Raw genomic sequence first — 26,448 nt, 5'->3', positions numbered from 1 at the left:
GGCCTGGGCCCTAGGAGGAGGAGAGTGACAGAGACAGGAGAGTAAGGCCTGATACCTGGCCAAATGGATAGCAATGTCCTCAGGCCCCCTCAGGCTTTCCCAGTTCATCTCAGGGGCAGAGAATGCTTGTCAGCACAAGCATCCCTGTCCCATAGAAAAGGAGTCTGTCAGCATCCAGTATGGCTGCCAGGCATGTCCTGAGAGCAGAGAAAAGGCCATGTCACCAGCTGCCAGTGACATCTGTGCAGAAGCAGCCCTTAGCCCCAGAATCACACTAGCCACTAACCAGAGATCCCAGAAGCACAGGGCAAGCCACAGGTCAGGGTACCCCTTGTCCCAGGTTTCTCCCTGACATGGAATGGTGGGCTTCTTTGGGACACAGCTCCAGAGCAAACAGACAAGGTCAGCAGTGCCCTCTACTCTACTGTGGTGGATAAGACACAGTAATCCCTAACTCTTTGGCTATGTTACCACCCTGAGACAAGGCTGGAGGGCACAGTCAGCACAGACTTGCAGAACGGGGTTGCCTTCAGACCCTTGGTAGATACCACTATCTACATAAAGGAGTGTCAGGGCAAACCATTGTGGCTTCACGCAGGTGAATTCCTGCTTGTGGTAAAGGTGGTGACAGTCCTGTGTTAAATAAAGGGAGAATACCCTTTATTTGCAGGGAACTTTCAATAAAAGAGAGGGGACAAAGTTTCGCCTTCAAGCATCTGGAGAGGCATTGCATCCTGGTGGTCCATGCAGTGAGTATCTTTGATTAGCTACCAATGCCCCGATCCTGCCTTAAGGCAGGATACTTGTGTAGAAATTCTGAAAGTCCTGCGTAGTCCTGGCCTCATCTTAAGAAACACAGCCTTTAGAGTTTTAGAGTGGTGTGCAGGATAAAGCAGTTCCCCACCATGCTGGTGGGGGTGCATAAGAATCTAATCTAAATGTTCTTAGCAGATTTTCAAGTCTAGTCTTCATAGAGACATCTGCATCAACTGGGAGAGACAGAGATGTGGTTCTACTAAAAAAAATCAAGAGCTCCTATCTAGTAAGCACCTACTATGTACTGGGCTTTTAGGGTTATGTATCATAAATTTAGGACTACAGGAGCAAGAATGGGTGCTGAGAGGGCAGAGTAAGCTTGGCCCACTTGCTAAGAGGTTGAACCGAGCCTCTGTAATGTCAGGCACATATGACATAGCATAGTCCCATTCCTGTGCCAGCCCAGAGCAGATGGTAATAAAATGTGAAGGGAGAAGTGAGTGCCACTGGGATTATCTGATAGCGTGAGCTCTCAAGTAAGTAGTTACAATTTAGGGATGAGGAGAAAGAAGGGGCCTACTGTAGGCATGTCCCCGTCATGGGCAAGATTTATGACTGTGTCAAGTACATTGCACAGGGTTCTGATGGCAAAGACTCCTAGCAAGGCCATGGTTAAGATGGGGAAATAGAAACCCATGCTGTTTTCTGTAGCCTATCCCTTGAAAGACCGAGGTTTTCAAAGGAATTGATGAGTTGGGAATTTGGCGCTCAATGTAGGCCTTTTGGTAAAACATGTGTCTTTGCTCTACAAATATCGAATGGTGATATTCTCAGGAATACAAATAAAAAATAAAGCCATTTAAAATATAAAATAAAATACCATTTCAAATAGCAATTTTCAAGGGAAAAGCACACACATGAGAAGTCCATGTCCAATGACAAAAGAGGTGAGTCTTACAGGGCAAGGTGCTCCTCACTGCAAAAGTGGGCTCCCAAGATGGCTGCACACACAGGCTGGCAGGCATGCTGTCCTGCTCCATGGTCCCTTCCTGCCAGTACCCTGCAGACATTAACAGCTCCCTCTCACCACTCACAGCCATTGAGCATTGTGGGGGGACAAGAGCATCACCTCATTTGCTCCCCCTTTTTATTGAGACAAGGTCTCTCTATGTAGCCCTGGAACTTACTCTGTAGACCAGGCTGGCCTTGAACTCACAGAGATTCATCTGCCTGTGTCACTTGAGTGCAGGGGTTAAGGGTGTGCACCACCATGCCCAGCCTATCATTTGAGCTTCTTAATGACCCTGGTGGCTCCTATCTGACAGAGAAACTGGAGCCCAGGGCTGTTAGACTGGCTGCTCAGGGGAGCTCCAAGCCTGTGTTCTTCTGACTACATTTCTTGGTCTTTAAAAGATTCAGGGCTTGGGACCTGGATTTCTATCAAGTGATCTTCTTTTCTTTGCTAAATCAAGACACAAAATTTTAAAGTCATAACCAAAAAGAGTAAGAAATGACTACTGTTTCAGATCCTGGAAGGCAGAAGATCAAATTTCAAAAGGGAAGGCAGTTGACCGAGTTCTAATGTGAAGAAGAAACTTCCATTTCTTAGCTTCTGTGAATCTGGAAGCTAACCTTAGTCATATTCAGTATTTGGAGAACCAGGCTTTGGAGGGGAAGGTCTGGAGTCAGAAGGATCTCAGCTCCAAGTGGGGCTGAGTGAGCATAGGAATTCCCTAAGGCCAGAGCTCTGGGGAGAGGTGCATGAGTCCCCAGTGAGGGTGCACCATGGCACAAGTGGTAGTCTGAGCCTTGGGCTGGCCCTGGGACAGGCGCTCAGTTCACCTCTGCTGGCTTCCTTGCCACATTTGCAAGCTGCTGGGGTTAGGAGACAGTCATTCAGGTTAGAAGCCCACCAGGGCCACAGAAACAGCTGTGGAAGTCAGTCATCCTGAACAAGATTGAAGCAGGGTGATGTGGGCCCAGCCCAGAGGGAAAGCAAGTGGTGATGTTAGAGATGTACAAAAAACATCCATACCCTTTGAACCAGAAATTCTGCTTCTGGGAACTTCTCCTAAAGAAATAATTCAAAAGAAAGAAAACACTGTGTTCATGAAGTAGCTCTTATAGTTTAGCTGAAAAAAAGTAGAACATAGTGGAAGTACCCCACTCTGGCTAATGGGAAGACACCCCAGGAACAGGGCAAAGTCTCCTGGGAAATCTTTATATAGTTCTGAGGAGTCACTTACAAAACCATCAGACAGGTGAGGCAGAGGAAGGAGAGTCAGAAGTTTAAGGTTATCCTTGGCTATAAAGTGAGCTCAAGGACAGCCTGAGCTATGTGAGACCTGTCTACAAAATAAACAAAGAAAAAAAATCCTCCTTTGTGGGCCGGAGGTGATGTCACTGGTAGCATGCACGAGGCTCTGAGACTCATATCCAGAGCTTCAAAAGCACCACTACAATAGGAGAACTTGCACTATAGCAGGAGGGAGACACAGACGGTGAGAGTGAGACCGAGAAGAGATGCCTGTGCCAGTGTAAGAGGGTGAGTGTGTAGACAAAGAAAGGAGGAGAAGCAAAAAAATGTCTGCAAATGTTGAAATTATGGAAAAAATTTCCTTCCTGCAAATGTTGAGACGTGCCTGAACTTTCTTCAGTGTGTAACACATAGCCAAAGAATGAAGCAGAAGTGTCCCATTTCCTCGAGGTCAATAGTGACAAACACAAAAACTGCTGTTCTTTACAGGAAACAGAATGAGGGGACACATCTGAAATCCCAGATATCTGGGAGGCTGAAGTAGGAGGATCGTAAATTTGGAGACACTGTCTAAACAAAGTTTAGACAGCAGGCAGAACACCCACTGAGCATGTCCACTGCCCTCAGGCAGAACACTCACTGAGCATGTCCACTGCCCTCAGGCAGAACACTCACTGAGCGTGTCCACTGCCCTGGTTCCATCCCTGGTACAAAAACAAAACTTCAGCACAAGGACCTCTGCTTCATACTGGCTTCCCAGATAGTATATGAAGATGGCTACTGCTTCAATTCAGATTTTAATGTCTGCCACAGCCCCTGCTGGCTCTTTTCCTCTGTACGAGTTTAGCAGGAACTGTGAGTAAAGCCCTCTTGGTCATCAAAGACACCAGCACACTCCACTGTTGTTCCACCAATGCCCTCTCACTGTTTATTCTGCCAGAAACTCTACAGCCATCGAGTCAGCTATTTCAGACAAAAGCTGAGGGGGGCACAGGAGAACTTTAGGCTCAGGGAAGTTAAGTAATGCTCCCAAGGTCACACAGAATAGGGCTTAACCTCTGTGGGCCTGACTCATGAACCTGTAGTTTTTCTTAGCCACTTCTTCCAACTGCCCCTACATGAGTGGGAATAGCCCAAATTTCAAGTTTCGATTCATTCATTTTCCCTGGGCCCTAAGAACTCTGATGACTTTTATTTCAGCATGGCTGGCATGACTCAGGGGCACTTTTGGTATTTTTGGTCTTATACTAAAACAAAAAAATGTATTGTGTGCACTTGTGGAGGTCAGAGGACAGCTTGCAGGAGTCTGTGGTTTGCTTAGGGGACTGGGAATGTGTGTTGCATAAAGATACAAGGTCCCCACTTCCTCTGCTGCCCCTGAGCATGTGATTAAAAGTACCAGCAGGGTGAAGGAGGTTGCAGAGGCCTCTTGTCTGAGGCACACCCCACTTTATGTGCTTCCTGAAATTCTGAAGTGAAACCCCTCTGATGCTCTGGCCACAAGCAGACCAAGGAAGAAGATGTGGTAGTCATCTGGATGCCTCTAAATGATCTATTCACAGTCACGTCTCCAGGGAATGATTTTCTAGGAAAAGGCAGTGTTGCTTTCTAAGAAAGAAACTGAGATCTTACGCAGGAGATAAAATACTGTGAAGAGCCCGACTGAGGCGGCTTCCTAGAGTGGCCACCTCAGAAAAAAGTGCTGATAAGGGGATCACCCTCTGCTGCTTCTGAGAACTTGGCTCTGCAAACACGTTCTCCTGCCTCCTGGCCAGCATCATGTTCTCACTACCAGACACCTTGCTAGTATAATGCCTGTGATTCTAAGACCTTGAAGTCGAGGTTCACACCCACCTCCCCTATACTGGGTGTTCTAGGTTCTGCTCCGCTATACTTCAAAGAAACTTGGTGTGGCTTCCACTCAGGGTTTTGGCTACACTCTGCCCTGGTGCAGGTAGTCTGACAGCTGTCCACAGAGGTGCCAGTGGCCACAGAATCCCAATCTCCTATTTCCAGGTAACAGGCTTTGGAAAGCCATGTGTGGTAGTAGGTGTGTGTGAGGGGGTATTCCCTACAGGTGACTAGACACATACTGGAGGCAGTCTTTAACTTACCTAGAGACCCTTTCCCTATGACCCAGGAGAGGCCAGATCACACTTACCCGCCGCGTCTTCTCCACATCACCACATGGCAGCCGCTTCACAAAATCAATGCCAGTCAGTGGAGTGCCCGTTGGGGGAAGGAGGATAGAAGCATCCATCATGAGATATTCCACATTCATGGGCTTTATCTAGGAGAGACAGACATCACAGGAAGCCTCAGAGAAGGGCCTACCTGTAGGCCTGGGTTAGACTGAAACTATGCTTCCAGTTTGCAAGATGAATGGCAGGCCTTTTTCCTTCTCCCAAGTTTTGGCTTTTCCTTTCATTTCAGCTAGGGGGCCCCAAGGCCACATAGTGCTGGCCTTCCTTTGTAGGACACATTAAACATGGTCGTCTAGAGGCCTGAGCCCCTTTCTCATAATCCCTGTATTTCAGAGCCGGATGGCAGAGTCATGTTCCCACTCCAGGCTGCTCTTGGCATTGGCTTTCCAGCAGGGCCTTCTCACAGTACCCATTGGCTGAAACTGCAGACCCTCTCCAGGAAATTCCCTCCATTCTGCTACAGGGGTGGAAGACAGCAGTGAGCCCCAGGGCCCATTATCCCTTTAGCAATAACCCTGAGTTGCTAAGGGATATGAGAAGAGTCCGACTTGGAGGTCTAGTTGCAGCCTGCCTCCTCCAAGTCCAAGAGCAGCATTCAGGACAACTTCACTTTAGTTAGCTCAGCCGCCAATATCTTAGGGGCAGCTAAGGACTGACTTCACTTGCAGAGACTGGGGTGTGTCACCTTAGTATTTCTGGAGAATGTCAAGTATTGTACAGCGGAACATACTATAAACACTGGAATAAAATAAGCAAACCTCAGAAAGCTTCCTGAGTGGGGTGGGGTGAGGAGAGGAGAACACATTTTTTGCTTATGGGCTTTGCACAAGGCCTCCTGCTGGGTATTTCACATCTGGCTGGGGCAACTCAGAAGTGTGGGCCCCACTGCACAAATGATAGCCAGGCTCAAAATGTAAGTAACCTGCCCAAGGCCACAGAGCTAAGAAGCAATAAAAGAAACATAACAGGGGCCAGAGTTCTGACTTTTCCAAATCATAAATAACATGTAGAATTTACATTTCCAAGCTGCAAAGGGTACTAAGGATGACCAGACTAGCGGGGGGAAAATGAATACCCATAGGGATTGCCTACCTGGAACTGATGGTCTGAAGGGGAAAAGTCTGAGCTGCCCTAAGCATGGCAACAGGGGCTGTGTGGGCCAGTAAGGAGGTATGACTTTGAAAAGGTCCATTATTGTCTCAGGGGTGTAGTGTATAAAGATGTGGTGAAGGCCATGCTGCCAGAGCCCTGGAGACAGGTTTGAAAGCCAGGGAGCCACTTAGCTGTGCTGCCTGCCTTTTTCTTTCTGACACTTTAAACACTTTGGTTCATTATAAATGTACCCATCACTTCATGCTTTGGTGAGTTATGTCCATGAAAAAGCTCACTTATCATCTATTTATCTAGTGCTACTTGGGGGCTGATTCTGGAAATGCAGAAAGACAAAATAGAAAGTGTCATCGCCACAGTCTGTCCTCTGTGCTCCCGGGAGAGGCAGGGAGCAGCAGAGAGAACCACTCCGCCATGGAAGCCTGGCTCTGCCACCAGCAGGCTGGATAGACTTAGGGACATTACTCAGCCTCTCTGACTCCCATTTTCCTCATCTGCACAAAGGAGATAACGGCAACAGCTCTTTCAATAGGTAAAGACTCTGCACTGAAGTTCCAGGGAGACAGAGAGAGAGAGAGAGAGAGAGAGAGAGAGAGAGAGAGAGAGAGAGAGAGAGAGAGAGAGAACAAATCCATTTTTTTTGAAAGAGCAATTCATTGCTGAACACTACAAACCAGATTGCTTAGAGCTTCTTGGCCATGGAGAACTGGAACATTGCAGACTTAGAGCTATGTATCTTTAGCTTTCTTAATAGCTTGTTCCTTGCTCACCTCTGTCTGACCACACATCCTTATGACTACCAGGTGAAACTTTTTGGGATGTGTTAATCTAACACACCATTAGCTTCTGCTAACCTCAAAGCTAAGGATGCCATCAGATAGCATTTGAGACCTATAGTAGAAGCTTCCCGCACTTTGCTGTAACCTGTCACCTGATGTTCACACTGATGTATTTGAAAAGTGCTTGGATTTAGGATTTTGTTTTGTGACTGAGTTCCTTGTCAAGATATGTTTAGGGCAACCTGAGTACTGGACACAGTCACTTATATTTAGCTCTAAAATAAACTCTCACTTATTCTCTTTAAGGTGAGAACTGCGATTTGTGTCAGATTTAGTTATACAACATGTTCTTCATCCTAGCAGGAATCAGTCTTCATTAAAAGGACACCTCTCTTTGACTGGTACCCAGGTGACCCTAACCACCTTACAGACACAATGCTGTTGTCTCCTGCAGCATTGGAGCAGCACCAATGGCCTGTCCCTTCTCATAGGGAAGAGGCTGATTTCCTAAGGACCAGTGGAGAACTGACATCACTTGCGGGGCCTAGGGTGAGTAACTTTAGTATTTCGGGAGAATGTTAAACATTGTTTAGGACATGCCATGAATGCTGGAGTAAAACAAGCAAAAACCAGGAAGCAGGGGAAAAGTGAACATTTGTACTTTTTCATGTGGGCTAGCATGAGGCTTGCTGCTGGGTAATCCACATCTGGCCAGGGCAGCTCAGAAGTATGTGCCCCACTGTACAGATGACAGCCAGGCTCAAAATGTAAGTATCCTGTACAAGGACACAGAGTTAGGAAGCAATAAAAGCAGACATCTCAGGGGCATGGGAATGAATATAATCTAAAGTTTTAGTGGTGGTGGTAATCAAATCTACCTCACTACCAGTCTTTGCCACTTGATCAGCAAGTTTGGCAGGCACAAAGGTGCACACTAGCCTCCATATGTTCTGGCCCTGTACTTACTGTCATGCTCCTGTACTCATCCTCAAACATGTCCAAAAAAATCTCTTCTCCCTGCAAGGAAAAGAAGGGAGTGAAGAGAAGTTTACTCCTACCCCCATAAACACAGTACTCCAAATGCTGCTCTTAGCTTTTAAGGCCATCTGTTTTCCATTACAAGTTCTTGTAAATCACCAGAAAGTAAAATACACACGTGAACGTGAGTACACACGTGTAGATGAAAGGCCAAATATCAAATTGCACTGCTCAACATTCTCCTCCTCTTTGAAAGCACACTGAGCGAGAGTTCTTCTGTCAGATCACTTAATTAGAGCACAACAAAAACGGCATAATGTATAATTAAAACATAGACAAGGTTAATATTTCAAGTGCTTAACATAATTTCCTTCTCCAGAATGATTGGAAACGGGGAAAATGCTGGGTAAATGACCATGTTAAACATGTGAGGCCCATCCATTTCTAAGGGGAAGGACATAACTACCAATACTTAGCACTAAGATTATATTGCTTGCTTCATTTGTTTTTGAGGAAAGTCTTGAGGTTTGGTTGTTAGGGGTAATGACTGCCCAGGATTCCACCTTGGACAAAATTCAGCTCCTCCTGTTTTACTGTAAGAATGGGATGGCAAAGATGTTATGTGCCAGAAAAGGACAGGCTGGAGCCCATGTCTGTCAGGCCAAACTCTGTGAAGGCAAATTAATGCACAGAAAAGGCACGGCCCGAGTCTGCCAGTCAGTAGGGGCTTGGGAGACGGCAGTGCTGCTACTGTCTTGAGGAGTCAGAACCACTGTGTCTCTCTGGGACCCAAATAAAATGCAAATGCAGCTTCTCTTCTGTTTGGGACCAGGAAGTAGCTTCTGGGAAATGGCTCCTCTGTGCCTCTCTATGTTCACAACCTCAACATTTCCAACGGGTACACAGACTTAGAGCAGTTCTACTGGGAAGAGGTCCAAAGAAGAATAGGGCAGTCCCAGGTTTCTTCTTTCTTCTGGGCTAAAGAGGCTCACTGGATTCTTGCTTAAAAGCCAAGTGTGGTTCTCTGAAGGGCAGCTGGGATTTCCTCCCCAGAGTGTGGTGGCCCACAGTGGTCCCCTTTGTCTGGGCATGTCTACAACTACAGCTGATCAGGTCACCTGGTCCTGCCAAGGCAGAGCTCTAGATTACAGGACTGGGCTTTAGTGCAATTAGCTGACAACAGCTGCAGCAGGAAGGTGAGACAGCGCTGCCACTTCCCCTCTCAGGAGCTCTGGAGCTTTGCTCAGGGAAAGCAGGACCAGGATGTATAGAAACAAAAGATGAGCTCACTGGGGTGACTAGGATGACTAGCCATGTGCATAAACCCACTACAGCTGAACATCGGTGTTCTCCATGTGAGGACGTGGAGGGCGTAGGTGTGGAGGGTGTGTGTGTGTGGGGAGCGGATCCTCACTGCACACCCATCTGTCTTAATCTTTGTTTGACTTGGTGGTTTCTGAAAGGACTGCTGTTGATGGTGTTTTCTCACAGCAGCCCAACTCTGCTAAGGCCCAAGCTAAACTGTTAAAGCTTGATATCCTAAAGCAATCACTTGAGTCGGGCAGTGGTGGTGCACACCTTTAATCCCAGCACTCGGGAGGCAGAGGCAGGTGGATCTGTGAGTTCGGGGGCAGCCTGGGCTACAGAGCAAGTTCCAGGACAGGTTCTAAAGCTACACAGAAAAACCCTGTCTGGGAAAAAAACCTAAATAAATAACTAAGTAAATAAAAACTGAAAAAAAAAAACCCCACAAAAACCAAACAAACAGAAAAACCTCCCCCCAAAACAACAGCAACAACAACAAAACCAAAACCACAAAGCAATCACTTGGAACCTGAAGATAATGTCTTTAAATCCTTCAGATCCTAAAGGTCATCTTACTAAACTCAAGATAATTTTCAGACGCTTGCATGAGGCTTCTTAGCATGCATGTTTACACATACATTACACACGTATGTAAGTAACAAAATCATGCATTACACAGGTATACAAGTAATAAAATCATAGTAGTTTTCTATGTATTAGGATACATAAGTCACAAACATATGACTTTGTCATACACATACATCTCACAAATTACTGTAAATTCACGAGTAACTGATAAACAAATTGCCATAAACTAGAAGTCAGTCCACAAAATTTTTATTGTTCTTATAACAAAACATAAAAAGTTTAGAGGCCACAGCTCTGGAGACTATGAAATCGAGCATGTGTGTTCAATATTCACAGGTGTAAAAAAAGAACTGAAGGGCTGACAAAATGGCTCAGCAGGTAAAAGTGCTTGCAGTAAAACCTGATGACCCTAAGTTTGGTCCCCAGATTCCACATTGGAAGGAGTATAACAGCTCCTCAAAGTTCTCGTCTAACCTCTATATATACGCCTTAGAATGCACATATGCACATACTTATGAATGAATTCACAAGTGCACACGTGCACACACACACACACACACACACACACACACACACACACTGAAGATTGTGTATAGGACTAGACCCCACCATCCTATACTTCACAAGAGATACCCCATGCTACTGCTTCCCTGTGCTGCCAAATACCTTATAGAAATGCCGTACAAGGTGGACACTCTCTTCTCTTGCACCCTGTTGAAAAAGAAGGAAGATGTGAGGGACACATACATATCTGAGGGGAAACGGTGGTTGACTTAGTTAAGCAGGGGAATAGGTTATTGAACACAGCTATGTCTCTGCTTTAATAAAACACATTACTTCACCAACGTGTGCATATATATGTGGGAGTGGATCAGAACAGACACATCCAAAGGTAAACCTCAGCTGTTCTTTTTCACCTCTGCACTGCTTACATTTTCTTCCTTTCTTTCTTTTTTACCCAAGACAGGGTTTCTCTGTGTAACAGTCTTGGCTGTCCTGGAACTCACTACATAGACCAGGCTGGCCTCAAATTCACAGATCCACCTGCCTCTGCCTTCCAAGTACTGGGATTGAAGGCGTGTGCCACTACTGCCCGGCTCCTACATTTTCTAAAGCAAAAGATGATAAAAGATACTGAGAACCCAGTAAATGTGTATTTTAGCACACACACACACACACACGCCCACACGTGCACACACACATGCCCACACGTGCACACACACACGCCCACACATGCGCACAGACACGCACACACACACACACGCCCGCACACACGCACACAAACGCCCACACACACGCACACCCACACGTGCACACACACGCCCACACGTGCACACACACACGCCCACACGTACACACACGCACGCCCACACGTTCACACACACGCACACATACCCACATGCCCACACGTGCACACACATGCCCACACGTGCACACACATGCACAAACACACGGCCACATGTGCACACATACACACGCACACATACCCACATGCCCACACGTGCACACACACACGTGCACACATACGCACACACGCCCACACGTGCACACACACATGCACGCACACACCCCCACATGTGCACACACGCCCACACACGTGCACACCCACACCCACATGTGCACACACACGCATGCGCACACATGCACACAACACGCCCACACGTGCACACACACGCCCACACGTGCACACATACACGCACACACACACATGCCCACACGTGCACACACACGCCCACACGTGCACACACATGCCCACACGTGCACGCACACCCCCTCACACGTGCACACACGCCCACACACACGCACGCCCACATGTGCACACACACGCACGCCCACATGTGCACACACACGCGCTCACACACACACGCCCACATGTGCACACACACACGTCCACACGTTCACACATACACGCACACACGCGCACACACATGTGCACACACACATGCCCACACGAGCACACACACACGCCCACACGAGCACACACCCACATGTGCACACACACGCACACACGTGCACACACACACACATGTACACACACACAAAACAATAAACCAAACCAAATCAAACTAAAACAAAAACACCCAACATGGTAGGTGGATACCTTTCTACATGTATAAAAGCTTTGTCACATAAAAGGAACATATGAAAACTTCTGGAGCTGATCCAGAAGTGGATTATTCCAAAAGAAGCTACTGCAATACAAGAATGTGGTCTGGATGGAGGGAGGCATCTCTGGACATGTGTAGGATCTTGGGAGTCACAGGTGTCTCAGGCCCAGCTTCTCTGAACTATGCGAGGGATGCTGTGGAACAGGCAGTGCCAGCAGCCTTGTAAATGATCTCCTCAGCTGAGGGACAGCATAAGAAGGGAAGGGGAAGGCATGGACTCACCTCCAGACAGGCCAGATGCACATCCTTGATGACGCAGCCGGAGCTGGTCAGTACTTGCTGCTTCAGGAGCAGGCAGCTCAGCTCCAGTGTGGCCAACCGAATCCTGCCATCTGCAGAGCACACCAGCGTCAGCCCGGTACCCCAGAGCCTAGTGCTCACCCCAGGTACAAGAGGTCAGCCCAGTACTCCAGAGCCCAGTGCCCATCCAGGATACAAGGCTCTTGTTTTCCCTTTTTGAGGGTATTCATCACCTGAAAGACAGTCTTGCTCAAGGCTTCTTGTGTCCAGGGGAGCGCAGAGGGAGCTACACATGTCAACTCCCTTTCTAGTAGTTACAAGTCAACACGCCTTGGTAAGCCTTTTAGCTCCCATCTGTCCTGAAGTCCCTTTATCAGCTGAACAAGGGAAGATGGGAGAAGATGGAAGGCTGTGCTGTAGCTGTGCCTGTCCAGCATGTTTCCCACTTCAGTACGGGTTCAAAACCAACAGCCCACTCTGGATCATGTAACTCAGTGGAGTTGAGCCTTCTCTCCCTTCTAGAATGAGTATATCACCTGTTAGGTCTCAAACTCAGGACAAGTCTCACTCAGCACTCCTCACCCCAACCCCTACCTAAACCTCTCCCTCCCAAGGGCAGGGCTTCCTTTCCTTTCCCCCAGCCCCATCCCTATCCCTATACAACAGCCATTTTGGCTAAGCTGGTCTCTTGGCTGAGGCCAGGGTCTCAAATAATGTTTTCAGGACTCTATGCTATGTTCTGGGTTGCTACTGGAAGCCATCTCTTTCCTCCGAGGGAAGACACCCATTACCCAGAGCAAGGCCAACTACTGTTAAGCAAACTGTCCCATGGGTCTTTGCACTTTATCTAAGGAAAGGTAGAGGTGTATGTAATAGTAGAAAGAGAAAGCAGAGAACCTCTGGGCCTTGTTCCTGAGGTCTTAGACCCTGGAGCCCAAGCACACGCTCCCCAGGGACATACCCCGAATACCAGCCCTTTTGCTAATAATGCCCTGTAGGTGCTGTTGAAATAGATGAGAAGAAAAATTTGTTCTTAGTTATATACATGCAAAGCAGGTCTTGCTTAGCATGACAAAAGCTCAGGGAAAGTGGTCCCTACTTACTGATGCAGCCCCAACCCACCTCCTCCAGACCTCCCATCCCCTCTCCATCCAGAGGTCTATGTGCATACTCCCTCTGCTGGTCAGCAAGCTCCTGCCTTCACAAGTGCAGGTCAAAGAGCAGACCCTATTCTTGGCCACAGCACAGCTCCCCTCAGTGCCCTAACCCACGTGGCTCCCACTGCACCCTGCAAAGCTTGCTCCTGACTCCAGCCCCAGGAAAAGGCTCTGCCTCCTTTAAGTGGAGCTCTCAGCAATAACTGACCCCAAGGGGTACGCAATGTCGAGTCACACTCTGTGTCCTAGGTTATCTCTTTTTCTTTGCTACCACTAGGTATGAACAGTGTCTCAAGGGCTCAATCCACGACATCCCTTTCTTCATCTAGACTTTTACAGACCATGCATGTTGTTCCCCAATGCTAACTTTGTCCTGGCCTCTGAGTGTAAGACCCTATCTCCACAGTGACAGCTTTTGGGATTTGAAGACCATCAGTTGTGGCTCTTAGCTGGTATGTAGGATACAATCAGAAAGCATCTATTCTGTGAATAACTGCTATGATACCTGCTGTCACCCTGAGGCCACTGATGTGGCTTTCCAGGTCCTTCTCCCACTTGGTAGCATAGCCACATAGTGCTCCAGTCACCACTTGACCAACTCTGGTTGACCTGGTCCAGGCTTACCACACCAGGCTGCTCTAACCGTACTCTTCCCCACTGGGGCAAGCAGGTGGCCAGATTGTCCCCTATGCATTCTTTCGTTCTAGTAACCTTTCTCCTGTCTCTGTAGAGAACTTGCCATGCAACTATTGACATTCCAGGCCAAGTAACTCTGTGCTGTAGAAGTCCTGGGCAACCTGAGATATTTAGCAGTGTCCTGGACTTTTAGCCACTAGAGGCAGGAACATTCTTAGTCATTCAGCTTAAAATGTCTGCAGTCATAGTCACATATATCCTGAAGGAAAAGTTACCCTAGCTGGAAAAGCCGTGCTTAGAGCTTCATTCCATTCTGTCATTGCCTTAGTAGTCTGGCTGCACACGGGTGCTGGGTCAAACCACTGGAAACACTGGGCACAAGAGTGTACTTTCACTCAACCCTTCAAATGGGTTGCCCTCACTCTGAGTCACAGCCTACTTCATTCCCACAGTACGGCCTCAGGCTTCCCAGAGAGGAGGGTCCCAGCCATCACAAAAGCAGCAGAGTAAGGCTGGTGCAGAGAGAGAAAAGAGAGAGGGAGCTACAACCAAGGGTAGGGACAACCCCAGTGATAAAGTCCTGGGTCCAATAAAAGACAAATGCTGGTGGCTAGAGAAAAAGAAAGAGGTGAGATTTCTCCACATCCAGAACCTAGGGCTCATGGTGCCTGGCTAGGGATCTAGCCTCTAAGACAGGGGTACCTGGTTGGGCAGCATTGTTCATGATTCTGATGAGTCTCTCAGCTAGCAGATGGTTGTAGGTGGTTTTCTCAACTGCACTTGGCACTGGGAGCTGGATTCGCTCTAGTTTTTCAGGATCCATGCCTAGAATGGAGAAAGAAGAGAAACGGCCATTGGCAAAGCTGCCTCAGTGAGCATCTTCTTCCTAAAACTTCAACGCCAGCCTGTGTTTCTTCTCTGTAAAGTGAGGCCTGGTCTGGGTTCTATGTACATTGAACATGCATAGATATAGCAAAACATAAAATTTCTGGTGGTGGGGAGATGGTTCTGCTGGTAAAGTGCTTACTGCACTGGTATCAGGGCCCAAGCTCAATTCCCAGAAGCCATGTACAGTATGTGGCACATATTGTAATTCTAGTACTGGGGAAATACTTGGGGCTCACTAGTCAGAGAGCCTAGCCCAGTTGGTGAACTCTAGGCTAGTGAGAGACCTTGTCACAAAAAACAAAGGGGGTGGTGCCTAAGGAAGACCCAAGGTTGGCTCCTAGCCTCCAAACACATGCATATGCTCTCACACACACACACACACACACACACACACACACACACACACACACACAAATGCGTGCATGTGCACAAAATCATACAAACCATATTATTTTCTATTGCCATTTGGTGTGATAACTAACAGTAACTACGAAAGCCAGATGGAACAGTGTTCTCACATTCTAGCCAATGACTGTTGACTGAACTCACTGGAGCCCAAGGCCTACTCCGTCTCGATTAGAAGCAAGGGCTGGCAAACGCTTAGCAGACAACAGTGGTGGCATCTCTGATAGATGAGGCAGAAGCAAAAAGGAGCAGCTTTCCCACAGAGCAACTCATTGCTGCTCTCTACCACGTCTGTGTGCCACATAAGGGCAGCCCTCTGCTGGGCACTTTCTAGCCCTGCAGACACAGACACAGAGAAACAGAGATGAGACATATGAGGCTCCAACAACCACAACCTTAAGCTCTCACTGGTGAGCTCTCATGCTGGCGGCAGGCTCTGAGCTGAGTGAGGATGCCAGCCCTGCCCCTGAGGAATAGATCGGCAGAGAGGAGCCGAGTTAAACCTTTAGTCTAGGTAGATGCACAAATAATAAAAATTCATAAAGCATATCTACCACTAAGACACCAAAAAAATTTCCCCCCTCAGGGGAAATGAATAGTATTTATTAAAAGACAAAACAAAGGATGGGGTGGAGGGTGGCTAAGGAAAGGGAATGGGTAAGTCTGTAGCCATAGGCCATGAGATTATTTTTCCTAAAGAACTGCCAGGAACTTAGATGGCAGGAAGACCTGCCAGCACTGCTACAATGGTACAGGCCAGAGGCAGCGCTCTGCTGACTCCTATCCTCTAATCTGACACAGTGCTTGAGAAATACTTGCAGAAATAAACACAGCGCTTGACCCAAGCAAGGAGACCCCTGTGGATTGTTTATGCCTGAAGCATAGTTTTTCCTGTTATTCTAGTTGGGGGAGGTGGTACTCTCAGAACTCTTGAAATGTGGTCCCTTGAGTACCAGGTGAGGCTTTGTCTAGAACCTTGATGAGCAGTGGAGGTGGCACAGCTAGTTCCCGAGGAATCCCTGCTCTGTGGGTGCACAGCACTGGTGCCTTAAAGCAGTATTCTGCTTTGTTGAAATGACTTGGGCAGGAAGCAATAGCCTGAGGGTTGTTGTGTAAGCCTCTCTCATGCCCACAGTGTGGCTCTGAAGCTGAACATGTAGATTCTGCATTTTGATGCCAACTGTCCAACTTGGAAGAACTCTGAAGTACATAGTAAAAATGGCAATCCAAATTTTTTGGCCTTTACTTTCCTATAGGTATCACTCCTGTCCCAATATCTCTCCTTCCTTCCATTTGAGGGGTGGGACATACAGGGCAGGACTGCTGCTCTATGGCTCTGAGCAAAGCTCTGGCTGCCCTTCCTCCCTAGCACACTATACCATCAGTTTCACCAGTCCACAGAGGTGGAGCCTCCTAGATAATAGGCAAGCTGGAGCCAGAGCTTGAGTTTCCATAGGGAGGCCCTTTGTTTTTTTCCTGGGATTTCTCTAGCTTTCCTTAGACTTTCTGAAACACGAAGAGATCTGGGGCAAAATCTTCCAGAGACAGGAAGAAATCCCTCTGAGGTCATTTTGTTCTTTCTTGGCTATCTGTCAGGGGAGGATCCCAGAGCCCTGAACTCTGGTCCACACAGTATATCAAGCATGCCTTTGGCGAAGAAATTGAGGCTCAGTGTGATGGTCATAGAGCATGCTGAAGGCAGCAGGGTCACCTTTAGATGATTCCAGAGGTGACTGAAATCCAGTTAGGGAGGGATAGTGGCACCACTCATACGGGAAGCTCACTATGAAAGCCACATTCAAGGAGCTGTGCATTCCAGGGCTCAGCAACAGTCACCACCTCCAACCAACCAAAAGCTCAAGCTCTATAGGCAAAGATAGAATTTTCTGGAGGAAGGGTAGGATCTTATTATAAAGACAGTCTTCCTAGTGCCTGCACAAGAAAAATAATGCATAAAAATAAGTCTTCATAAAGTGAGCTCAAAAAGAAATGTTTGCCAAGGCCACAAAGGTAACAAAAAAATCTGGAGCCAACTCCATCTTCTGTCTTTCTGGCCCATATCACAAGATTCCTGCTCGTTAGTTCTTCCCTCTTCCTGTCCAAAGTATGTGTGCCATGCTATTTAGCAGGGTTCTCAACACAAAATCCTCTGGGTTAGATCTTAATGGAGTTAACTATTTTATTTTTGAAAAAGGTCTCACATGTACCCTAAGACCGCCCTACACCTGTTTATGAGGCCCAGGCTGGCCCCTCTCCACCTTCCTGAGCATAGTAAGAATTACAGTTATGTGTCACCACACCCACTGCATTAACACATTTTATTATATGAAATTTTTAATTATATTTATTTATGGGGATATAGGTAGAGCAGGCAGAGGACAATCTATGAGAGTTGGTTCTCTCCCTCTACTATGTGGGTTCCTGGGGATCAAATTTAGGTTGTCAAGCTTGGCAGCAAGTACCTTCATTTGTTGAGTCACCTTGCCAGATTTAATTTTACTCAAATATGGCCTACTACAAACCAAACAAAAACACAACCAAAGAAACAAAAAGGTACTACACTATGACAACTGAATAAAAGAAAAAGTTATCACAGAAGCAGCTGGAGGAAACAAGAGCCTAGCAGTTTGTGAGCTGAGGACAGCTCAACCGTATGCCAGGGGACAGACAGCATTCTGTGACGAGCACTGCATCATCACCACCACCGTTCTTTGGAAGCCAGGTGTGGGATTTTAACTACCTGACTAAAAGAAAATACTGGCTGACAGTGGTGAAGAAATAAGGTGAACTCCACTTAACTAGATGGAATTACAGATGTGGGTGTGTCTGGGAGGGTGTTTCCATGGAGCCTGAACAGAGCACGCAGACCCCTCCTCAGAAGCATCACTCTGCTTCCAGACTGAGGATACAATGTGACTTGTTGTTTCATGCTCCAGCCACAGTGGACTGTTTCCCTCTAAAACATGACCCAACATGACAGGGACATGTATGTAAAAGGTAAGAGCAACAGATGTGACACGTATGCACCATAGTTTTCAGTTACAGAAAGGCAGGTTCTGTGGCAAACACGTTACACCTTCATTTTGCTCTGTCTGAAATAAGCCTCGGGAATAATATATTGTCCTATGTGCTCAAATCTCAAGTGTCTCAAAAAAATTTCCAATGAAACCCTCACACGCAGCATATAGCCAATTGAGATCTACCTCCCGGCAGGCCATTTGCTTCCTCATTCCCTTCCTGCCAATGGTTGGTATGGTTGGAGGGACTTGAGTTCATAGCCTAGGCTGGTCCAAAGAGTCCATATTGCTGCAGAGTGTCACTTCCAATGAACTAATTCAAAGAATCCAGAAGAAAAAGGGAAGGCATGGTTCCACACTGCAACTCTGATTTCTGGATGCTTCCTTCTTAGCTGCAGTGCTTGCTCATGCCAAGGTTGGAAGACACCCTTAGCAAAGATATTTATAGAAGGCCATGGAGACCTGACCCAAGACTAGAAGGGAGCAGGTAAATATATCCACTAGTTTTCTGTTTCTTGTGACCCCCAGGTTCTCCCAAGCTGTACCCTGTAGGCATTCTCAGAGCTGGAACACTTTAGGCCAACTATACCAAGAGCCCAGCAGATGTTAAGTCAATTTCCAATGTGCTTCCCATGCTGAGCTTCTGGCAGCTGCAATCTGGGTGGTGCTTGCTGGTCCTCATGCTTAGAACTTTGTCACCTACTTTCTAGCTTTCCCTTACCTCTTGTGCTATTCCAGGAACTTCTCAACAAAACAAAACAAACCCCAAAGTCCAAGCGCCTCCTGGGTAAGCAGCTGGGGCTGGGGAGAACAACGAGTGAACTGGAAAGACTTAGGCATACAGAGCTGCTCTGCACACAGACTCCACTCAGACTTGACCAAAAGCGTAGACACTAACCAGAATTCATTATGTGGCTGACTGAATCATGACACTGCCTTCCTCATCAGGCAACCCTTCCCACTGTGGGCTGCTCATTTCAGTGCAGTATCTCATCTATTAAGATTTACCGGAAGGTCTGAGCTCACATTTGGTTTCTATTAACAAAGCTTTTAGGCTGAAATTGTCTTATAAGGGAAAAAATATCTACTAAGAAGAGAATATCTTGTTCGGGACCTGCTTCAGGGGAAAGGATATGGAGAAGAGAAGCTGGAATCAAGTGTAGATAACCACCAGAAAGCCAGCCAATCAAACAGCTACCATTCAAAGTCACCAAAGGCAGCCCCTGTGCTCAGTGGCCAGGCTGGCACACCAAGTGTAGTAGCTTCTCTACCAGCAGCTTCCCCAAAGAACTGGCCTCGGGTGTCAAACTTGAGCTTTTCCCATTTCTCTTTAATTTGCCTCTCTAAATGGTCCATTTCCACTGGCTTTGAACATTATTTGCCACAGAGAAAAAGGAGTCAGAAGTCAGTCATCATCCAGATCTCCCACCCACATCAAAAGGAAGACATATTCCCAGCCTTGAGCCTCTCCTGTCTTCCCTTAGTGACTGACATTAGCACAAGGCACTTGAGCCAACTGTAGTAGTCACCACCAACTCATCCTCCTGCTGGGCCTACACTCTTCACATTAAACTCCGATATTCAGTCTATCAGCATCTCCAGTTCTGACTCCCAGGCCTGTCACAGCTCTCCCAGCTCCATTTCAGCTGCCCTAAAGGTCTCCACTGCTTCCCAGAGAACTGTTCAGCTTCTCTCTAGCAGTGTACACCCTACCCTGAATAATCTGTTCCCACTAGCTGGAGGTCCTCTGGAAACTTGCATCTGAGGATATTCTTTTTATTTCCTTGTTTTTTAAATTACTTATTTTATGTGTATGTGTGTTCTGCCTGCATATATGTCTGTGCAATACATACATGCATTGTTAACAGATGGTTGTGAATCACCTTGTAGGTGCTGGGAATCAAACTTGAGTCCTCTGGAAGAACAGTTGGTGCTCTTTAACCACAAAGCCATCTCCCCAGCATCCCTGAGGCCATTTTCCTACCCCTAGAGAAGGGTTTCCCACTATGCTTGGCTCCCCCACCAGCCCTACTAGGCCTACATCCTACTCCTTGAATATGTATGTATTTCCCCACTGCAGGCCCTTTGCCTGAAGCAGTCTGCTTCATCCTTACAGAAGCTGTCCTGTCCATAGGAAAATACCGTGGGACAATGGTCTTGTACCCTGTAAAGACATGTCACTTGTATTGGTTTAATAAAACACTGACTAGGGGCTGGAGAGATGGCTCAGAGGTTAAGAGCACTGCCTGCTCTTCCAAAGGTCCTGAGTTCAATTCCCAGCAACCACATGGTGGCTGACAACCATCTGTAATGGGGTCTGGTGCCCTCTTCTGGCCTGCAGGCATACACACAGACAGAATAGTGTATACATAATAAATAAATAAATAAATAAATAAATAAATAAATAAATAAATAAATAATAAATAAAACACTGACTGGCAGGTAGCCAGGCAGGATGTATAGGCAGGGCAACCAGAATAGGAAAATTCTGGGAAGAGAAAAGGCTGAGTCTGCAGTCATCACCCAGTTGCAGAGGAAGCAAGATGAGGGTGCCTCACTGATAGAAGGTACCAAGCCACATGGCTAACACAGACAAGAATTATGGGATAATTTAAGATGTAAGAGTTAATTAATAAGAAGCTTGAGCTAAAATCAGAAATGAAAAGGGGGACACAACAACAAACATGGAGGAAATCCAGAGAATCTTAGGTCATATTTTGAAAACCTGTGCTCCACAAAATTAGAAAACTTAAAGGAAATGGACAACTTTCTGAATAAATATCACTTACCAAAATTAAATAAAAACCAGATAAGCAAATTAAATAGACCTATAACTGCTAAAAAAAAATAGAAACAGTCATCAAAAGTCTCCCAACCAAAAAAAGCTCAGGATCAGATGGTTTCAGCATAGAATTCTACAAGATTTTCAATCCCAATACTCCTCAAACTGTTTCACACAAGAGAACAAAAGGAACACCGTCAAACTTTTTTTATGAGGCTACAATTACCCTGATACCCAAACCACCAAAAGATGTTACTAAAAAAGAGAATTATAGACCAATCTTACTCATGAACATTGATGTAAAAATACATTTGCTGATGATATGATAGTTTACAAAAGTGACCCCCAAAATCCTACCAAGCAACTTCTACAACTCATAAACATCATCAGTAATGTAGCAGGATACAAGATTAACTCAAAAAAAAAATCAGTAGCCCTCCTTTGATAAATGGGCTGAAAAAGAAATCAGAGAAACAACACCCTTCACAATAGCCATAAATAGCATAAAATATCTCGGAGTAACTCTGACCAAAGAAGTGGAAGACCTGTGTGACAAGAACTTTAAATCTTTGAAGAAAGAAATTGAAGAAGACACCAGAAAATGGAAAGATCTCCCATGCTCTTGGGTAGGTAGAATTAACATAGTAAAAATGGCAATTTTATCAAAAGCAATCTACTGATTCAATGCAATGCCCATCAAAATCCCAGCAAAATACTTCAAAGACCTCAAAAGAATAATATTCAACTTCAGATGGAAAAGCAAAAAAAAAAAAAAAAAACAACAACAAAAAAACCAAAACCAAAAACAAAAAACCCCAAAAACCCAGAATAGCCAAAACAATCCTGTACAATAAGGAACTTCTGGAGGCATCACAACCCCTGACTTCAAACTTTACTACAGAGCTAGAGTACTGAAATCTGCCAGGTATTGGCATAAAAACTGACAGGAGGGCCAATGGAACCGAATCAAAGACCCAGATATCAATACACACATCTACAAACACCTGATTTTTGACAAAAAGCAAAAAATATAAAAGGGAAAAAAGAAAGTATATTCAACAAATGGTTCTGGCATAACTGGGTATCAACATGAAAATAGATCCATATCTACTGTCATGCACAAAATTCAAGTCCAAATGGATTGAAGGCCTCAACATAAAGCCAACCTCATAGAACAGAAAGTGGAAACTAGACGTGAACACATTGGCACAGGAGTACTCTTTCTAAATATAACCCCAGACACTGAGAAAAATAATAAATGGGACTGTCTGAACCTTATAATAATAAGTTTTATAGGTTAGATGAAATGACAAAGTCCTTGAAAGATTATCAAAACTCATTCAAAAGAAAGAAATGATCTAATATCTCCAATAAGAAATTTGATGGTTAAAACCTTCCTTCAGCTGGGTGTGGTGGAACACACCTGTAATCCCAACACTTAGGAGGCTAAGACAGAGGGGTTGCAAGTTTGAGGCTATCTTAGGCTACATATCTGATCTCAAAACAAAACAAAACAAAAAAATCCTCATAGAAAATACCTTGTCCACACAGCTCCACTGGCTCAAAGAATACTTACAAAAGAAATAATCCTAGCTTTTTAAAAAAATATACATATAATATCCCAAGAAACTAAGGGGGATGAATTACCTTCCAGTCTACACTCTAAGGTACATCACTGCAGTGTAGCCAGATAAGAGAATTGCAAGAGTCTATATATAGATCAGTGTTCCATGAACACACATACAAAAATCCTTAACAGTGAGGGTTGCATATCAAACTCAGATGAGGCCTCAGCACTGTCTATACCAGGAATGATGGTGCACATCTGCAATTTCAGCATTTGGGAGGGCGGAGGCAGGAGAAGCAGAAGTTCACAGTCATCCCTAGCTACAAAGTGAATTTCAAGATAGACTGGTATGCATGAGATCTTGCCTCAAAAAAAAAAAATCCTTAAGAAAATGTAACAGGTCAAATCTAGCAAGGTCCATAAAATTTCATAGCAGGTAGCATTAACCCAGAGTGTCACCAAAGAGAGCTGAAAAGAACGTTGGAGAAGGTGACTTCTGAGAGGAACCTCCATAGTGGTGATTGGAAAAAGAGAAAATAACCCGAAAGACTACGAATGAGTTCAAGAAGGTGCAGATTCTCTGAGGAACAGGTGTTATGTTGCACTAACTAGGGTGGCTCCTGGGCTTCCAAAGAAGAGTCCCACACACAGGGCTGGGCCCTAGGACCAGTATGTGCTATGTATGATACCATCCCTAGCCAACACTGACCTGCTGTAGAATAATCTTTTTGTACACTGTGAAGATTTGTCACTTGGATTGGTTTAATTAAAAGCTGACAGGAAGTATAGAAGGGACAGCTAGACACAGAGGACTCTAGGAAGAAGGGGTCAGCAGCCAGGGAGGAAGCAAGACATACTGGAGAGGTAAATGCCACGAGCCTCAGGACAGCACATAGATTAATAGAAATGGGTTCATTTAAGTTGTAATAGCTAGTTAGTAATAAGCCTGAGCTATCAGCCAAGCATTTATAATTAATATTTAGTCTCCATGTCAGTTAATTAGGAACTGGTTATTAGGGCAGGAAAGAAAAGTCTACCTTCCAGAGTCAGGCACAGCACCAAGCTACAGACATCTGACTGACTAGGCCAAATTGGAGCCCTTGAAGGAAGGCTCATCAATACTTACTGCCAAGGTTTCTAACAGTCCTTTCCAGTCCTTCCCATCAGCTTCATGGCTCCTGTGAGATGCCCCTGTCCAGCCTTCTCATAGACTTTTTCTTTTGGCCTCCATGGAGGAGAGGTAGTTTTCATTGCTTATTCACAGGAACATGGTTGAGTTCAGGGAGGAGCACGAGAGGTGCCTCAAGTTGACCTCTACCAGAGTTCTGTTGCTGCATCTGAGTGTGACTCTGCTCCCAGCCCCTGCCAAAGGTCTGAGAAGGGAATTCTAGAAACCAAACCAAGGTGGTCTTGATAGTCTACAGAGCAGGTATGGGGGTGGGGGTGGAAGTTAAGGGAGAAACTGAATGTTCCTGAATAGCAAAGGACAGAGAGTCAAAGCAGTCTCGCTGTAAGGGGTTCTATGGAAGGTGGACTACAATAAACAGCAATACCTGTGACCGGAGCAGGAGCTGATAATTGCAAGCCTAAGATAATAACCATGACAGTAGGCCCACCCTCATTTTTCTCTTTACTCCTGCCTTGGTTTCCATCTCCACGCCAGGCTTGAGCCAGCCCTGTACATGCCAGAAAGGGAGAACAGACAAACTGATGGGAAACTGTCAGGAACAAAGGAAGCAAAGTGCTAATGGTCATGGCAGCTGTGACTCTGGATGGCAATGCTAACAAAAACAGAATGGCAGGGAGTGTATATTTACGGGATGAATGCAGCCTGGCAAGGTGTGCTGGAACACTGGGCAGAGGCATCCAGCATGCCACCAGCAGGAACTGACTACAGAATCGGTCATGGAGTTGTCTGACTTCCAGTAATGAATTCTAGGGTAGAGGCAGTGAGCGGGGTGTTGGAGGGGCCGTAGGGGAAGGAAGGAGACTGTATGTGTGGGAGGGGATCAGACACAACATCAGCAGGAATTGGAGCTTGTCATGCTCTTTAAAGTCTCAAGTTGTAAGACTGGGCTAAAATACATGGGATTCTGGGTTCCATCTCTACCCTAAACCACAGGAGGAGGAGGAAGAGGAGCAAGAGACGGAAGAGGTAGTGGTGGCTTGAGACCAGGCCTTTAGCTTCATTATAAGCAGAATGGTTTACACTGAGCAGAGCTGTTGAGAATATCCTTCTAGAGAAGAAACTCCGGAGGCTGCCTACTGTAGTTACTAAGGAGACAGAACCAGTTATGGCCCAGACATGCAGCAGGCATTTCCACAGATGAGAAGCACCCAGCAGCAAGTCACATGGACACCCACTGGTGGCTACGGGTGCAGCTGGTTTTCTTCTTAACAGCTTCCTTAGAGGGCATGTGAGAAACTGATGCAGAAGCTGTCTTGAAGAAGAAGGCTGGGGACAAAGCAGAGGGGAGGCATTTCCACTACATGTTTTTGTGCTGCTAACTGACTTAATTTGCATGACTAATGTTTAAAAATGATTTAAAAATAACTGAGATTTAGCTCTGCTTTAATGACTCTAGCCATAGGCTGTCTTAGCAAACAGCACTTAGTAGACATCTACTCCCAACAAGCTGAATAGTAACCTCCTGCAATGTCACTTGACACCATGTGTCAATCTATGCCAACTCCAGTCCTCATGAATATTCTTGAGAAAAGTCTCCAAACTTGAGTGTGGGGAGCCAGGTGGGCCAACAGCAGAAGCTTTTCCCAGCACTGGGCACTGAGGGAGGAACTGGTGTATGTCAGTCAATTGTCAGTTCTTTTGGAACTGGGGCCTGGCCACACACACAGCCTGAGCCAGGGAAGCTGGAGAACCACACCTCTCTTCAGAAAGGAAACCTACACTTCCACCTAAGTCTATTTTAGCACTGAGCCCACGGTAAGAACATCGAGTATTATAAATAGAAAAACCAAGGTTCCAATTTGACTGGTTTTGCTCTGATGTCAAAGTGGTCGTTGGTCAGGTTAGTTGTAAAGCAGAGAGGGGTCTGTAGAAAGCCACAGTGGGAAGCTGGCCTCACTGGTTTAGACAGCCACACTTGAATTTCCCACCACCATGCCTGAGTCACCAATGCCTGTGGCTTCAGTCTGCAGAAAAACACCTGAGAAATTGTAATGTGGCTGAAGAAGAGCACTGTAGTAGTCACTTCAGAGGCCAGAAAGGAAACGCCTTCCCAAAATGCCCTCCCTCCTCCCTCCTTCCTCCTCCCTCCATACCAGTGAACAGCAGAGCACTGTGTCAGACACTGAAGATGGTGAGGAGCATGCCTACCTTTGTTATGAGACATGGCGTATAGGAGACAGAGCACGAAGAGGGTATGGTAATCATCATCGGGGCTGTCCAGGGCATGGTATACCATATCCAGGAAGGGCCTGGAAAAGAGGAGAGGTCTATAATCCTCTGGACACATGTACATTTTCCCTCTCTCACCTGACAGCAACAGCTGGTTTTGTTTCTTATAGGTCTGGACTCTAAGGCCACTCGTTTGTGGTGAACACAGTATGTGCCTGGTGCAGAATCAGGCACTGGGAACACAACCGTACAA

The 26,448-nt window shown here is 46.2% G+C and overlaps 1 protein-coding gene across 8 annotated transcripts in view; it reads right to left on the bottom strand.

The window, feature by feature from the left end:
* Positions 1–26,448, bottom strand: part of Clec16a (C-type lectin domain containing 16A) — a 218,684-nt gene that overhangs the window by 117,951 nt on the left and 74,285 nt on the right. For 4 of the 8 annotated variants that reach the window (XM_075942027.1, XM_075942032.1, XM_075942025.1 and 1 more), the window contains exons 12-18: positions 26,175–26,275; positions 14,881–15,003; positions 12,368–12,477; positions 10,644–10,688; positions 8,073–8,123; positions 5,175–5,303; positions 2,792–2,827 (exon numbers count right to left, since the gene is read on the bottom strand). In XM_075942027.1, coding sequence (XP_075798142.1) covers positions 2,792–2,827; positions 5,175–5,303; positions 8,073–8,123; positions 10,644–10,688; positions 12,368–12,477; positions 14,881–15,003; positions 26,175–26,275 — 595 coding nt within the window. The remainder of the gene's footprint in view (positions 1–2,791; positions 2,828–5,174; positions 5,304–8,072; positions 8,124–10,643; positions 10,689–12,367; positions 12,478–14,880; positions 15,004–26,174; positions 26,276–26,448) is intronic. The other 4 variants (XM_075942026.1, XM_075942033.1, XM_075942031.1 and 1 more) reach the window with 1 other exon arrangement.

This window comes from Microtus pennsylvanicus, chromosome 11 (genome assembly GCF_037038515.1).
Source record: "Microtus pennsylvanicus isolate mMicPen1 chromosome 11, mMicPen1.hap1, whole genome shotgun sequence".
Lineage (NCBI taxonomy): Eukaryota > Metazoa > Chordata > Mammalia > Rodentia > Cricetidae > Microtus > Microtus pennsylvanicus.
The sequence above is the reverse complement of the archived record's forward strand: the minus strand, read 5'-3'. Positions and strand labels throughout refer to the sequence as shown.